This window comes from Grammomys surdaster, unplaced genomic scaffold, assembly GCF_004785775.1.
Source record: "Grammomys surdaster isolate TR1022 unplaced genomic scaffold, NIH_TR_1.0 241, whole genome shotgun sequence".
NCBI lineage: Eukaryota > Metazoa > Chordata > Mammalia > Rodentia > Muridae > Grammomys > Grammomys surdaster.
In genome coordinates this window covers 2,024,396-2,039,479 of record NW_021604686.1, presented here as the reverse complement: position 1 = coordinate 2,039,479, position 15,084 = coordinate 2,024,396, and the positions used below count along the sequence as shown (strand labels likewise).

Genomic DNA, 15,084 nt, shown 5'->3' with positions numbered 1-15,084 from the left:
TTTTGGTTTTTCAAGACAGGGTTTCTCTGTGTAGCCCTGGCTGTCCTGGAACTCACTCTGTAGATCAGGGTGGCCTTGAACTCAGAAATCCGCCTGCCTCTGTTTCCCAAGTGCTGGGATTAAAGGCATGCGCCACCACCGCCCGGCACAGGGACTGTTCTGAAGGGGACCGGATGCATGCCAGGCACTTCCACCTCTGGGGTCTCATTCCATTCCCTCCGCAGCCTCCTTGCAGGGGTTCACCGCTCCGTTTCAGAGTGAGGGGATATGAGGCCCAAAGGGTTTGTTCATCCTCTCCGAGTTGGCATGATGATAAAGCCAGATTCAAGGCCCAGGTCTGATTAGAAGCAGGAATCTTGCTCAGGAGTTACTTTCCCCTGCACCCTCTACGCTTGCTTCTGCTGGACTCTGAGGGTGCATGTCCCCTGACGAAATTCCCAGACTTGCCACTCTCAGGGTGCAAACATAGCTCTTCACAGTGCCGTGGGAAGCTCCTTGCTACCCTACAGTGTTCATGCCAGGGTCACTGGAACCCTCCTCAGACAGCAGACAGACAAGGGTGCTTGGGACAGGCTCAGCAGGTCACAGAGTCCCAAATGAGTCACTGGTTCTGCCTTGCTTCATCAGTTTCTACACAAGCCAGTTTTTTTTCCTTCCTTCCTTCCTTCCTTCCTTCCTTCCTTCCTTCCTTCCTTTTATGTGCGTTGGTGTTTTGTGTGCATGTGTCTGTGTAGGGGTGTCAGATCCCCTGGAAGTGCAGTTACAGACAGTGTGAGCTGCCATGTGGGTGCTGGAAAGTGAACCCGGGTCCTGAGGAAGAGCAGAGCAGCCACTGCTCTTAACCGTCTCAGCTAATACACTAAGCTTCTCTAGGTCACCTTTTCTGGCCATCTTCTTTTAAAACAAGGTTTTAACCACATAGCTTAGGCTGGCCTCCGACTAGCCATCCCTCTGCCTCACCTTCTTCCCTCTTCCTTTCTAACAAATATCTTTTTATATCAAATTTTATTTGCTTGATTGCTCATGGATTTAAAACATAGAGATCTACACTTTGTACTAAGAGTTTGAACCCAGAGTCTTGAGCATTCTAGGCAACTACTGTCCACTAAGATTGACCCCTAGCTCCTGCCCTCTACCTTTTGAAGTCTCAAGGGTGCAACTCCCATGCTTCCTGCATGTATGTGTATGTGCAGGTGTGCATGCACATGCTCATAGGCGTGTAACAGATCTTACACTGAAAGTCTTCTTCCAGTGGTAGTATACATAGCCATAAAGTAAAGGCTAGACCTCGCCTATCCCGGTAGTAGTGTACATATCCATAATGCAAAGGCTAGACCTCACCTGTCCCATCTTAGGTGCGTCTGCCATCCAACTGTGTGATCACAGAAGGGCCTTGTCTGTGTTTTCTCACCAGAAAGGGAACAGTAGCCCCAGCACCTCTATATCTTTCTGATGCCTGGGGCTGTATTTGAACCAACAGTGATGTCGACACGTGTGTTCAGACATACTTATTGCTCTTGGGAAGTGTTTTGGGGAGTTGCCTTTACTAAGTACATGGACAGCTCTCAGGGTACGGCCAGCAAGTTGCTATGGAACAAACCCTCTCCTACAAGGGAGATCAGAGTCCCTATAAGGAACACCTGACGTCCCCTCACAGTCTGTCCAGTCCTTTCCCCGATTTCATCCTTACAAGCCTGGATTGGCTTAACCAGATTTTGAGCTTGATACAAAGGGAGTCCCAGTGGTCGTGCTTTCCTGGGCCTGGCTTCTTGGTTAAGAATCCAAGGCCAATGAGTGGCTGAGTGGATCGTGCCCCTGCTGAACAGCACTCCCTTCTGTGACTTCTCCACTTGTCCACATCATTTTCAGCACTTGGGCAGTTCCTGGTCTGACCAGTACTACAAAGCACACCACAGGAGAGCACCTGCCCCTCTCCTGGTAGACATGAGCTGTTTTCTATTGGGTGTGTACTGAGAAGGAAGCACAGGCATTTGTCTGTACAGAGGCCTCTGACAAGCTTTCCTGGACCATATAGCACCTGCCTAATTTCAGAGTTTCCCTGGACTTCCTTCCCTGCCAATCTTCCAGGCCTCATTGGTCCTCTTGATCATTCTGTGGGACCTGTAAGGCCCCCAGAGACAGGATTGATAGCCACCTCCCTGGGACTCTTAAGTCTGTGTGTTTCTGCCTGAGGCTGGAGAGAACAGCCGTGGACCAGGTGTCAGAAGCCTTGTCACCGAGGGTTGTTGCACTTCTTTAAGGAAGAAGTTGATCACACTCAGAGGGTGGGGGTCACGTCGTTTCAGTCTTCTTGAGCTTGACTCTTCTCCCACAGCTCTAATGGTACCGAGTAACAGATTGGCCTTCCTGTAGCACGGGGACGCCAGATCGCAGAAGATGTCGGCAATACAGGTATCGTGGTGCTAGAGTGGGGACAGATACAGCAGTCCCACATTCTGCCCTCCCCGGGTTGGACAGAGTAGGTGCTTAGAGCAGCCTCTTCCAACCCATGCCAGCCCTCCATCCCGGTCAAGACTTTGTGTAGAGTAACACTAATTCTAGTGTGCTCTGTTGGGCACAGGGCCCCAGAGAGGGCTACAGAGCAATCCGAGCTGGAAGGGCCTGAGAATGCTCCAGGGAAGGGTATCTCCCCTAGGTTCATGGAGGTCAGCTAAGATGCTTTGGTGTCCAGGGCATTCGGGCAGGTTGGTAGAGCAGGGCCCTAGGCTGCACCCACACACCTGTCCCTTATCCTGTAGGCCGCCTGGCCATCCGGTACAGAATGTATTGCCAAGTACAACTTCCATGGCACTGCTGAGCAAGACCTTCCCTTCTGCAAAGGAGATGTGCTCACCATTGTGGCCGTCACCAAGGTACTTGGGGACCTACGAGGCCTGTCCCATTCGCTCACTTCCAGGGTTTTTTTCTGGATTTGGCTCCTCTGCAAAGGGAGGCAAGTCTCAGAGTGTGTCTGTGTTGTCCTCTCTCCAGGACCCCAACTGGTACAAAGCCAAAAACAAAGTGGGCCGTGAGGGCATCATCCCGGCCAACTATGTCCAGAAGCGCGAGGGTGTGAAGGCAGGCACCAAACTCAGCCTTATGCCGTGAGTACCAAGAGGTCGGAGGGCTCAGTCTCCTGGTTTGGGGGAAAGAGAGGAGATAGCTGTGGGCCTCCTGGAAAGGCATCAGAGCAAAATAGCCCTGAGTAAAGGGCTGTGGAGGTGAGGGCATTCGAGGAATGGGACCAGAGGATGGACCTCACAGACAGGGAATAGGGACCCAGCAGAAGGAAAAAAGGGTACAGGAAGAAGATGACACCCTCAGATGCTTGGCAGTTCTGGGAAGGTGTATGCAGGGGGCTCCCGGGGCAGTACCCCTGTGACCTCCAGCCTTGCCACCCACAGCTGGTTTCATGGCAAGATTACACGGGAGCAGGCCGAGCGGCTTCTCTACCCGCCAGAGACAGGCCTGTTCCTAGTTCGAGAGAGCACCAACTACCCCGGGGACTACACGCTGTGCGTGAGCTGCGAGGGCAAGGTGGAGCACTACCGCATCATGTACCACGCCAGCAAACTGAGCATTGACGAGGAGGTGTACTTTGAGAACCTCATGCAACTGGTGGAGGTGAGTGGGGTGCATGCCTGCCTGGGGGACCCTCCTCACACACTCACCTAAGGACAGTTAGTACAAACCCAGAGCCAGCTCACCCGACAGAGTGACCTGGACATGTTGACAGCTTCTCTGAGTCTTTGGTTCCTCAGTGTGTGGAGCTCCAGCTGTGTGCAGAACTTAGTTCTGTCCCCAAGGTACCCCAACGGCCCACAGATAGGGAGGGGTCAGCATTTTATAGCCAAGGACACAAGGTGCGGGTCAGTGACGGTCCCCTCATCTGTGCATTGGAGGTGCCTATCTGATCGGGAACTCACTTCCTCTGGCGCTCAGAACCTCGTGACTGGACTGTACGTTGCCCTCAGGGTCCTCGAGGCACAGGGTCCTGATGCTTCCAACAGCAGCCCCACAGCTCTGGCCAGGCCGCATCTGGCATCAAACACTCTAGGTTCCCTCCGAGCTCACGCTCTCCTGGCTTACCTGGCCCTGAGGACACCTGCTAGAGGCTGGTATAGGGAGCAGGGCAGGTTTTGCTCTTGACCCTGACATATTGGTGAGGCCCAAAGCAATAGTAACAACTGGAAGTCCGGTAGCTGACTGTGGATGGGGTGATGGGGGGAATGCACTGGCGTTCCCACCCTTGAAATGAGGAACCCTCCACACAAAGCGGCTCCAGGCTGTGTGGACTGGCCTCTGCTGCCCTCTGGTGGTCAGATCTGAGCAGTGCGTGAGTCAGTAAGAAGTGGGGCCGAGTGGGTCTGGTTCTGAGGGCCTGGGGGGGCGCCCCCCCCAGCACTACACCACAGACGCTGATGGACTCTGCACTCGCCTCATCAAACCAAAGGTCATGGAGGGCACAGTGGCGGCCCAAGATGAATTCTACCGCAGTGAGTGCACGCTACTCCCACCCTCCCACTTGCCCACTTCCCCTCCCCCGGGCCCTTTCCCCTTACCCTAGAGGCTTGGAAACCCCAGACACCCACATCTAAAACAGTTTAGTCTGTGCCTGTCATCTCAAGTGCCTCAGCTTAGCTGTTCACTTCACTGACACACCGCCTCCCTCCCGGTCCCTGTCCCCAGGTGGCTGGGCACTGAACATGAAGGAACTGAAGCTGCTACAGACGATAGGAAAGGGGGAGTTTGGAGGTGAATTGAAGGAGCCCTGGGGGAGGGGTGAGGTGGGGGGAGCCCCGGGAGTCCAGGAAACAGCCCCTACTTCTCCTACAGATGTGATGCTGGGGGATTACCGAGGCAACAAAGTTGCAGTCAAGTGCATTAAGAACGATGCTACAGCCCAGGCCTTCCTGGCTGAAGCCTCTGTCATGACGTGAGTTGGGCTAAACATACAGGCAGACTGCCCGGGTGGAGTGTGGGTGTGGGGGGGAGGGTAGGCTGAACTCTTGACCACCCTGTCCTGCCACAGGCAACTTCGGCACAGCAACCTGGTCCAGCTACTGGGTGTGATTGTGGAGGAGAAGGGTGGGCTCTACATTGTCACAGAGTACATGGCCAAGGTAGGTGCACCTCAGCCTCACCCTGGCCCCCCACAGCCCCTCCACTGCGCCTCTGCTGAGCTTTGAAGTTGCTAGTCGTTTATTGGCCAACTTTAAACAAGTTATGCAGCCTTTTCAGACTTCAGTTTTCTCACCCATAAGCCTCCCAAAGATTGTGGGGTTGAGTAATATGAACACCATATCCCAAGTGTTCTGGTCCCTCCGCTCACCTCCCTCCCGTCCCTTTCTGTCCTACCCGCAGGGGAGTTTAGTGGACTATCTTCGATCACGTGGTCGTTCGGTGCTAGGCGGAGACTGTCTCCTCAAATTCTCGCTGTGAGTGGTGTAACCTGGGTGGGGTTAAGAACTTGAAGGAGCCCCCTGGCTTGCTATTGGAGCCCCAGTCTGAGGGACATGTGATTATCCTGCCCTCAGAGACGTCTGTGAAGCCATGGAGTACCTGGAGGGTAACAATTTTGTGCATCGGGACTTGGCTGCCCGGAATGTGCTGGTATCTGAGGACAATGTGGCCAAAGTCAGTGACTTTGGACTCACTAAGGAAGCTTCCAGCACTCAGGACACAGGCAAACTGCCGGTCAAGTGGACAGCTCCTGAAGCCTTGCGAGAGAAGGTGAGCGGGGTCCTGGGGTCACCCCCCCTCCTGGGGTCACCCCCTCTTCCCAGCTTCCTAGGATCCAGTGCTGATTCTCTTATCCACATGGCAGAAATTTTCCACCAAGTCTGATGTGTGGAGTTTCGGAATCCTTCTCTGGGAAATTTATTCCTTCGGGCGAGTGCCTTACCCAAGAATTGTGAGTATGGGTCCAAGCCAGTGTGGCTGAGGCCAGAGGTGGGGCAGCGAGAGTAGCATCCCACGGGAACTCTCCCTGGCCAGAGCCTGTACCTCTGGTCTGTCCTGAGTAGCTTCCAGGCCATTCCCTGACTTCTTAGAGAGGGGTTTCTGGATAGGGCTCCTGTGTGCTGTAAGACACTGAACTCACTCACACACCACCTGCTCACAGCCTCTGAAGGACGTCGTCCCTCGGGTGGAAAAGGGCTATAAGATGGATGCTCCGGATGGCTGCCCGCCCGCAGTCTACGAGGTTATGAAGAACTGCTGGCACCTGGATGCCGCCACACGGCCCACCTTTCTGCAGCTTCGAGAGCAGCTTGAGCATATCAAAACCCACGAGCTGCATCTGTGACCTCTGCCTCCGCCTAGGCCATGGGCCTGCAGGGACAGGGCCTAGAAGATCACAGATCTGGTGCCCTGCTGCTTCCTGGGCCTGAACTTGAACTGAGCCCCAGTGGGCTGGTAGGCCTCTTGCCTCTGACCTGCCTGTCCCTTCTGGCCCCCCCAGGGACCCCACCTAGGCCTGGCATCTTCTCTCATGGACCCACCTATAGGGCTTGGGGTTCCCACTGAAGGGGCCAAGGAGAGGAGGCCCAGGTGGGAGGAGCGCCCTGCGGGCAGCCTTCTCTTGGCCCTGCCATTCGCCTTCTTAGAGTTTTATTCCTTTCCTTTTTTGAGATTTTTTTCCGTGTGTTTATTTTTTATTATTTTTCAACATAAGGAGAAAGAAAGTACCCAGCAAATGGGCATTTTACAAGAAGTACGAATCTTATTTTTCCTTTCCTGCCCCTGGGGGTGGGGAGGAATCAGCCTCTCTCTAGGGACCCATCACCCCAGCCCGTCCCCCATCCCGTGTTCCATGTCCAGTGTTGCCTCGGTCGCCTGTGTTTGCGCTTGACCATGTTGCGCTGTTTGCATGTGCCCAAGGCAGGCGTCTGTCGGGGGCTTGGATTTCATGTGCTGTGGCCGCTCACCCACACCGCCTTGTGAGATGGAATCGTAATAAACCACTCCATGAGGACACCGCCACCCAGCCTCGGCGCTTCCTCCGCCGAGCCTGCCTGTCTGCCCAGTCGTCTTCCCATGCCATCTTGTCCATCCCCCTGTCTCTGTGAGTGGGGCTGAGAGGGAAGCATGGCTAGGAGATGTAGCCGCCTCTTTGTGTCAGCTGCACGAGCCCATGTCCTGTGTCTGCCCATGGGGAAGTGCTCACCGCTGTCCGTCTCTGCCAGCTGCTACCTGAGCCTCAGCTCCTGGGCTGCCTCGGGCTCTGGGAAAAGTCCTTGGGATGCTGCTGGGGATTCTGGCTGCTTCTTCTGCCGTTTTGTCCAGGCCTGAAGCCCAAAGAAGTGAGGTCCGGGCCAGGCCAGATGGGATGTGGCTCTGGGGTGAGAGCCCAGATAAACATGCCTCAGACAATACTGACTTCGAGGGTGACAGGAAGGGGAGCCTCTGGTGCTTCTCACGTCTCATCTAACATGTGACAGCTTTGCTCTTCCCCGCCCCTACTGTGTGCCAAGCCCTGTGGCTTCTTGGGCTTTGCGTGGAGTGAGGCCCCTTCATCTCTCACAGCTGGGGTACACAGATGGAGAGTGAGGACCAGTCCCCGGCTTTTCTCTCCTCGGCTTGTCCAAGGCCTGCAGAGCCCAGTGCATAGGACTTGATTCATTGAGATGAGTGGGGAGGCTCCCCTTGCCCTCTCGTGCTCTGGCTTGAAGCTCATCTTCTGTCTACCTCCACAGGCCCACTGTGCACCAGCCCCTCCCAGTGCCTCCCCACAAAGCCACCCTCTGCACAGACTTCAGGCTAATTTATATGAGTCATTCAGCTGCAAATGGTCAAATACCTGCTGTGTGTAGACTGTACTGGATGATTCAGGCAGGGAGCAGAACAGACTGGAATCCATGGTTAAGAGGACAGTTACACAGTGACAGGCTCTTGGGTTGTGAAGGAACGCCTAACACAAGAGTATTGTCTGCAGATCAAGAAGCAGCATTTCGCAGGGTGGTGGTGGCGCACACCTTTAATCCCAGCACTTGGGAGGCAGAGGCAGGCGGATTTCTGAGTTCAAGGTCATCCTGGTCTACAGAGTGAGTTCCAGGACAGCCAGGGCTACACAGAGAAACCCTGTCTTGAAAAACCAAAAAAAAAAAAAAAAAAAAACAGCATTTGGGCTGAGTTCAGGATGGGTGCGAACACAGGTGGGGCCAGTACCCCCCACCCCTGGGACAGGAGACCCCAGGCAGGAAAGCTTGTCGAAGAGCTCTGAGAAAATGGGTGAAGATGATTCTTTACCCATGGACAGTGCTGAAAGATATGAGATGGGGCTGGGGAGGGAAGATGTAGCCTGCATGTGATTTTTATCAAGCCAAGAGCTGTTGGAATCCAGGAGGCAGCAGAGACACGCCAGGTCATAGAGTTTTAAAGTGATCCCCCTGGGGCCTGGCAGACAAGTGTGAGGCAGAGAGTAAGGATGCTCGTGGGGGGAGACGGACTCTAGCGAGACCTAAGAGGCTGCATCAGAACTTAGTCGTGGGGTCAGCAAGCACCACGTGAAGGAAAGAGAGGAGCCAGACACCTCTGACTTCCCTGGTGGGTGGGTGTGAGGAAAGCGGTAGCTGGGTACCTGCTGAGAGGCCATCACAGGTTCTGCTAAGGACACACTGAATTGTGTGCCTTGGGAACTGCCAAGATAGAGGGAATCCCAGGCTGAAGAAGGACCTGAGAAATGTCAGTGAATGGATTGAACATGAAGGATGAGCACTGTATGTATGGTAAGGGGCATAGGACAAACCCTAAGGGGTCTTAGAACAACAGATCAGGAAGAGGAAGCATGTGCAAACCCAGGGCTGAAGCAGGTAGATTGAGTGAGAGGCCAACCAGGGCTACTTACTGAGAACCTGCCTTTAAATAGTCAAAATTGCAAGACATAGAGGAGAAGCTCGAGGTTGGATGGAACAGAGAGCCACTGAGGCCCAGGGAGAGGCCTTTGGGGAAGCCACAGGGGCCTGCCTTGCAGAAGTCACTGGGATGAAACTGTTGTTGGTTTCATCCCCAGTCTGAGGAAACTGGCCTGAATAGCATATGTGTTTCACCAGGCCCATTCCAGGGGAATGTATCTGTAACTGGAAGAAGATGGGAGTAGGAGGTCAGAGGCTTGTCTGTCTGAGGGAAGGATGCTGACCCATGGATCATGTCCAAGTCCTGAAGTGAACACAAGCTACTGAGAAGGCATGGTAGGGAGGGGTGGTAGAGCCAGCCTTGGAGTTGACCTCTGCAGCAGAGGGAGGCACACACTGGAGCCTTGGTGAATGTTTGATGACCAAATTGAAACCAGATAGACACCGCTGAAACCCTAGCACTTTCCAGGTGAGAGGGTAGGCAGACCATCTTGGCTATATACAGAGTTCTGGGCCAGCCAGGATTACAAGGTAATCCTGTCTTAAAGAAATGCCTCACAATTGCTTCAGGTTGGGCTCCTTGGGTCTGTTAAACCATGTGAGGCCTGGGGCCCGCTTTCTCTGCTTTTCCTGCTCCCAAACCATACCTCCCAGATTTGAACAAGTCCGTCAGCCTCGCCCATGGCCCCTTCTTTTGACATGGGACACCACACACGCACACACCGTATCTCTGCCCCTTTTACTGAGTGCCTGGGAAGTGTGCATCTTGCTGCCTTTGCACCATTGGCTGGCTACTGGCAGAAGGTGACACCTGCAGGACTTTTGGGTACCAAACTGAGCCCATCTGCACACAGTGTTGGGGTACCTTCTTGGTTAGGCATCATGTCATGCTCATTTAGAACCACCCAACAGCCACACAGATGGTTGGAGGAAGGAGAAACCCAAGCACTGAGAGAAGTAAAAGCTGGGGCTGAGCTGCCAGGGCTTGCCTAGCGTACACGGAGCTCTAGGGGTGATTCCTCGGAGTGCAGAATCTGGGTCTGGAATCACAGGCACCTGAGAAATGGGCGTGAGACTCCATGTGGGTTCATCCTCAGCTGCATATTGATCAGAGGCTGGGCTGGGCTGGCTAAATGAAGCCTTGTCTAAGGAGAAAAGAAGAAAAGGAAAAACTGGGCTGGTGGGTTATAGTTCAACTCTCCCATTGTTAAGAGCTCTTCCCTAGCATATGTGAGGTCCTGGGTTCAGTCTCCAGCACTCGATCCAGATACAAAAACACTTCAAAAAATAAAAACAAAAAGGAAAAGGAAGAGATGGGAGCTAGAGGCGGGAGACAGGAGAAGGGAGAGAAATGGAGGACAGCCTCAGGTGAAACGAGACCGGAGGGCTCAGTTACCTGCGCCCGCTTTGCCTCAGGGTCCTGGGAGCTGGACCTGCCACAAGGCTATATGGCTGGCTTCTAACAGAGGATGGCTGGGAGTAGCCGGGGAGGGGTTAAAGTTCCCGCCAGGCAATCTTCAGTGAAGCCAGGTGGTGGTGTGATTCAGGTATCAGTAAATGCTATAGGTCAGCTCCTATCCACTTTCAGAAGTATGGGTCAGGGGTCATTGACGGAAGGAAAACCGACTCAAAGGCAGCTGCATCAACACATGGATGATGGCTCACAAAAGCCTGAGCCCTGGAGCTTGCTGCACAACTTGTAAGAAACTCCACCAGTCTGAACCTCCTCAACAGTTCATTCTTAGAACCTTGAGGGCGACTTATGTATCTGGTCAGTTTCAGGGACTTCCTGAGTGTTCTGGATTTGTGTATTTGCTGAGTCTTAATGAGCCTACCTTTAGAACTGACGACTTAAAGAGCCTTCCCTCAGAATTTCCTGAGTCTTCAGAATTATTTACTAAGTTTCAATGAACTTCCATCAAGGTGGTTTGTTAGAACTCCAAGGAAATGATTCATAATACCTTGCTTGGATAGAGGCCAGAGTCAGGAAATAGCTATAGGAGAACCCCACCTCCTCCCCCTACCTCCCACCAGCTTGGCTGTGAAGGTGAAGGTGGTTGAGCATGGCGCACTGACTTCCTATAGTATGCCCTTAAATGTGTGTATTCACAGCCTGGGCATAATCAACTTAACACAACTCGGTCACTACAGCTATTAGAATTCTTGAATTGATTGCTATGGAAAACGAACCTTTGCCTGGATGGAAGGATTTAGAATGCAGGTTTCTTTCAAGAATATGTTTTAATTGTGTAAAGAATAGAATGAAGTGTGGCTCAGTGGTAGGGCTGCCTGGGTTGGCGTTCCAGCATGAAAGAACAGAAAGCAGAAGACAGGCCTGAGGAGGTAGCTAAGTTTGGTGGAGTGCTTGCCTAGAATGAAGTCTTAGGCTTGATCCTCCACACCACATAAAACTGATGACAAACCAGGCAGGAGAGACACAAGGAAGAGACAGGTGGGTGGGTCTCTTAGGTTTGAAACCAGCCTGGTGTAGGTAGCACATTCCAGACCAGCCAGGGCTACAGCATGAGATCTTATTTGAAAACAACAGATAAAAACCAGCTGGAAGCTGGGCATGGTGATGCATGCACACCTTTAATTCCAGCACTCGGGAGGGAGGCAGAGGTAGGCAGACCTCTGAATTAAGCCTGGTCTATAGAGTGAGTTCTAGGACACACAGGGCTACCCAGAGAAATAACTGTTTCAAAACATAAATTAAAAAAAAACAATTTGACAAATGCTGTAATTTAGAACTTGGCACAAACAAGGTAAGACCTTGAAGGCCATCCTTAACTATGTAGGAAGTCCTTGGCCAACTTGGGTGATCTGAGACCTTGCTTTTAAAAAAAGCAGAAGATGTAATGAACTCTCAAATTTCAACCATGCATTTCATCAGTGACCATCTCAGGTCTGGACTGCATTGTCTGTACTTCCTGCTTGTCCCAGGCTCTGGGCTAGTTGAGAACACATCCCAGACTTAGGAATTCATCCATAAAATGTTAATGTGTTTCTCCTAAATACTTAAAAATCTTAACTCAAATACCATATCACACCTAGAAGTTTATCCATAAATCTTTGATATCATTGAGTGCCCATTGCTCCAGTTTCCCCAAATGTTTACTTTTCCAGTTGGGTTAAAATTAGACTCCAAACAAGATATTTTATATTTTGTAGACTCCAAACAAGATATTTTATAAACTTGTAGTTTTACATCCTTTGTCTCCCACTGCCTCATCCATCTATAAGCCCGTCACTCTGGAGGCAGAGGCAGGCAGATCAAGTCCAGCCTGGTCTACAGAGGGAGTTGCAGGATAGTCAGGGTTACACAGAGAAACTCTGTCTTGAAAACCCAAAACAACCAAACAAATAAGTAAACCGGCTTCTTTTGTTTTTAAAGAGTTTTATTATGTTGCCCTGGCTGGCCTGGTACTTGCTATGTAACCTAGGCTAGTCTTATCAAATTCACAGGAGTCCTCCTGCCTCAGCCTTCTGAGTGTTGAGATTCAAACATATGCTATCATGCTCAACAGCTTTATGTTTTAATATACCCTTTATTTGCGGAATTTATTTGTGTAGGGCCCAGAGGCACCGTCAGGAGTTATTGGGTATGCAGGACAACAGAGGGCCACAGCTAAAGAGAAGAGTGAAGGGACAGTTGCAGGTCTCGGAGAGGGGTCGGATGAGTGGCCAGAGAGCAGGCTATGCATATGCTATTAAAGGAATGGGATGCAAAGGACTGCCCCCGCAACAAACAAACAAGGAGGGAAGGCCAGGGCTGTGGAAGAGTGGGGCCTGGCACTGAGCATTCCTGGGCACCCCATCCTTTCACCAGCTGAAGGAACAGAGGAAGAGCAGGAAGATGGCCTAAGCCAAAGAATAGGGGCAAAGCTCACATTGGCTAGGAGCCCAGGGGAGAGCCAAGGCTTCAGGTGGAGGTGAGGAAGGGTGGGGCCTGAGATCAGACCTGCAAGAGAAACAGGATGTGTGGATTGGGGGTGGGGGGTGGGGGGAGCATAGAGCCAAAAATCTAGATCCTGGAAGGTCCAAGTGTCTCCCAGTCTGACTTCGTGGCGTCCTATATCCTCCATCGTTGGCCTCACAGCCAGTATCCGTCCGGGTGCTCAGCTCCTTTGCAATGCTGGAGACCCGAGGCCTCTCACCTTCCCTCTGCCTCCTTGCTCTACTGCTGGCTCTGCACGGGGCCGAAAGGAGCCAGCCCCCTCCTCAACGCAGGTTTGAGTACAAGCTCAGCTTCAAGGGACCAAGACTGGCCATTCCCGGGGCTGGAATACCCTTCTGGAGCCACCATGGAGGTGAGAGTCCTTCAAAGTGCTAGCGGGCCTATAGTCAGAGGGACCGTGGATGTGAGAGAGGTAACATGGGGGTTACCTGAGTGCCTGACTCAGGACCCTTCCCAGACCTGTCTTCTGCTCCCCCATGCTCTGCCTCTCTGCTTGCTGCTTTGTCTTTTAAGACATCCCTTCTTTGTTCATGGAATTTATTTGTGGAGGACCCAGAGGCTCTGGCAGAACAACCTATTGGATATGTAGGACAGACACCACAGGGTCACAGCTAAAGAGAAAGAGAAGGATGAAGGAATGCAAGGCTCAGGGGAGAGGGGCTAGATGGATGACCATAGACCAGGCTATACATCCTAGCTTTACCTCACCTACCAGATTCAGTTTCTCTTGTGCCGCTTCTATGCCCCAGGACTTTTTTTTGTTGTTGTTGTTGCCTTGCTTCTATTTGCAGTTCTCCTCTTCCTCTGCGCCCGGACTATAAACACACACATGCGCACACGTACCTTCATGCTCACACCTGAGGTGTCCCAGTTGCACAAGAACAAGGCACCTTGAACACAGACAAGACTCTTGTCCACTGGCTCCGTCCCGTGGAACTGGAGGACTGCTGGAAGGGAGGCACTGTATGTCCGGCTGCTTTGTTAGAGCAGGCACCAGGCTCTTCCCTTGCCTGTTTATTGAAGGTGGAAGCAGACATGAGAGGATCTTAGCCCACAGGTCTGCACTCAGGGACTTCCAAACCCTGATTTGTCTGATCCTGTTCACAAAGGGTCTATGATGACTTATTTAAAAATATACAATGGCCGGGCGGTGGTGGCATATGCCTTTAATCCCAGCACTTGGGAGGCAGAGGCAGGCGGATTTCTGAGTTTGAGGCCAGCCTGGTCTACCGAGTGAGTTCCAGGACAGCCAGGGCTACACAGAGAAACCCTGTCTCGAAAAACCAAAAAAAAAAAAAAAAACAAAACCATATATATATATATATATATATATATATACATACACACACACACACATACAATATGCAGGATCTTACAAGTAAGAGAATAGCATCAAAGACTCTGAGTTAGAGTGGAGCAGGAACTGAGTCCAGGAACATGGCTCATTTACAAATATATTGTGAGGTTTACCTAGCCATGAATTTTGTTCAGAGCCTCCTAGCTGGAAAGGCAAAGAGGTGAAGTAGATCAGCTATATATTTCTAACTTAGGTATAAGCTCCAAACAATGGCATAATTCCTGACTAAGATGCTCTAAGACCACGGAAACTTTGATCCTCCTCCACAGAAGGCCAGGGGATAAACGAGGGAGTGGGCTGTCTCACAGCCATGTGCTGCCTTAAGGACAGGGTGGCAGAGCCAGTGCTCTGCTCAGAGTCTCACAAAGCAAAGGAGTCACAGATCATGAGGGAGAACAGAGGCATGTCCTCCAAGATCACCAGCTATGATTACTGTCTATCTGTTCATCTGCTCTTTGATCGGAGCCCCACCCAATGCTCCTCTCTGCCCAGCCCAGATACCCAGGACTGAGTCAGACTTGAGTCTGGGGTGAGGTCACAGACACTCCACATAAGGATGAGAACCAGAGCTTAGTCAGATAAGCTTGCCTCCCACAAATCTCGTGGGCTGGGTGTGGTGGTGTAGGGCTGCAATCCCAGCACTCGGGAGGCTTCGACAGGAGAATTAAGAGCTTGAGGCTAGCCTGGGCTGCTTGTCAAGACTCTTTCTTTTTTATATAAAAAGAGCTGAGATGGCTCAGCTAATAAAAACATTTGCCATGCAAGCTTGACAACCTGCATTTGATTCCAAGAACCCAGTAGGAGGAGACAACCAGCTAGTGAAAAGCTATTGAAAGTTGTCCTCCAGTCTCAATATATGGGCCTGCATGTGGGCTTACACACACACACACACACACACACACACACACACACAC

At 51.9% G+C, this 15,084-nt stretch overlaps 2 protein-coding genes across 5 annotated transcripts in view; both read left to right on the top strand.

Moving 5' to 3' along the window:
* Window positions 1-6,984, top strand: part of Csk (C-terminal Src kinase) — a 17,948-nt gene extending 10,964 nt beyond the window's left edge. For all 3 annotated transcript variants that reach the window (XM_028774409.1, XM_028774411.1, XM_028774410.1), the window contains exons 2-13: window positions 2,336-2,412; window positions 2,760-2,873; window positions 2,992-3,104; window positions 3,405-3,624; window positions 4,403-4,496; window positions 4,690-4,755; window positions 4,837-4,936; window positions 5,033-5,123; window positions 5,365-5,438; window positions 5,538-5,733; window positions 5,828-5,914; window positions 6,125-6,984. In XM_028774409.1, the coding sequence (XP_028630242.1) occupies window positions 2,398-2,412; window positions 2,760-2,873; window positions 2,992-3,104; window positions 3,405-3,624; window positions 4,403-4,496; window positions 4,690-4,755; window positions 4,837-4,936; window positions 5,033-5,123; window positions 5,365-5,438; window positions 5,538-5,733; window positions 5,828-5,914; window positions 6,125-6,307 (1,353 nt within the window). In that variant the 5' untranslated portion in view covers window positions 2,336-2,397 and the 3' untranslated portion in view covers window positions 6,308-6,984. The remainder of the gene's footprint in view (window positions 1-2,335; window positions 2,413-2,759; window positions 2,874-2,991; window positions 3,105-3,404; window positions 3,625-4,402; window positions 4,497-4,689; window positions 4,756-4,836; window positions 4,937-5,032; window positions 5,124-5,364; window positions 5,439-5,537; window positions 5,734-5,827; window positions 5,915-6,124) is intronic.
* A 5,999-nt stretch (window positions 6,985-12,983) lies between these two features.
* Window positions 12,984-15,084, top strand: part of Lman1l (lectin, mannose binding 1 like) — a 14,583-nt gene continuing 12,482 nt past the window's right edge. The window contains exon 1 of one of the 2 annotated variants that reach the window (XM_028774401.1): window positions 12,984-13,165. In XM_028774401.1, coding sequence (XP_028630234.1) covers window positions 12,988-13,165 — 178 coding nt within the window. In that variant the 5' untranslated portion in view covers window positions 12,984-12,987. The remainder of the gene's footprint in view (window positions 13,166-15,084) is intronic. The other variant, XM_028774402.1, reaches the window with a different exon arrangement.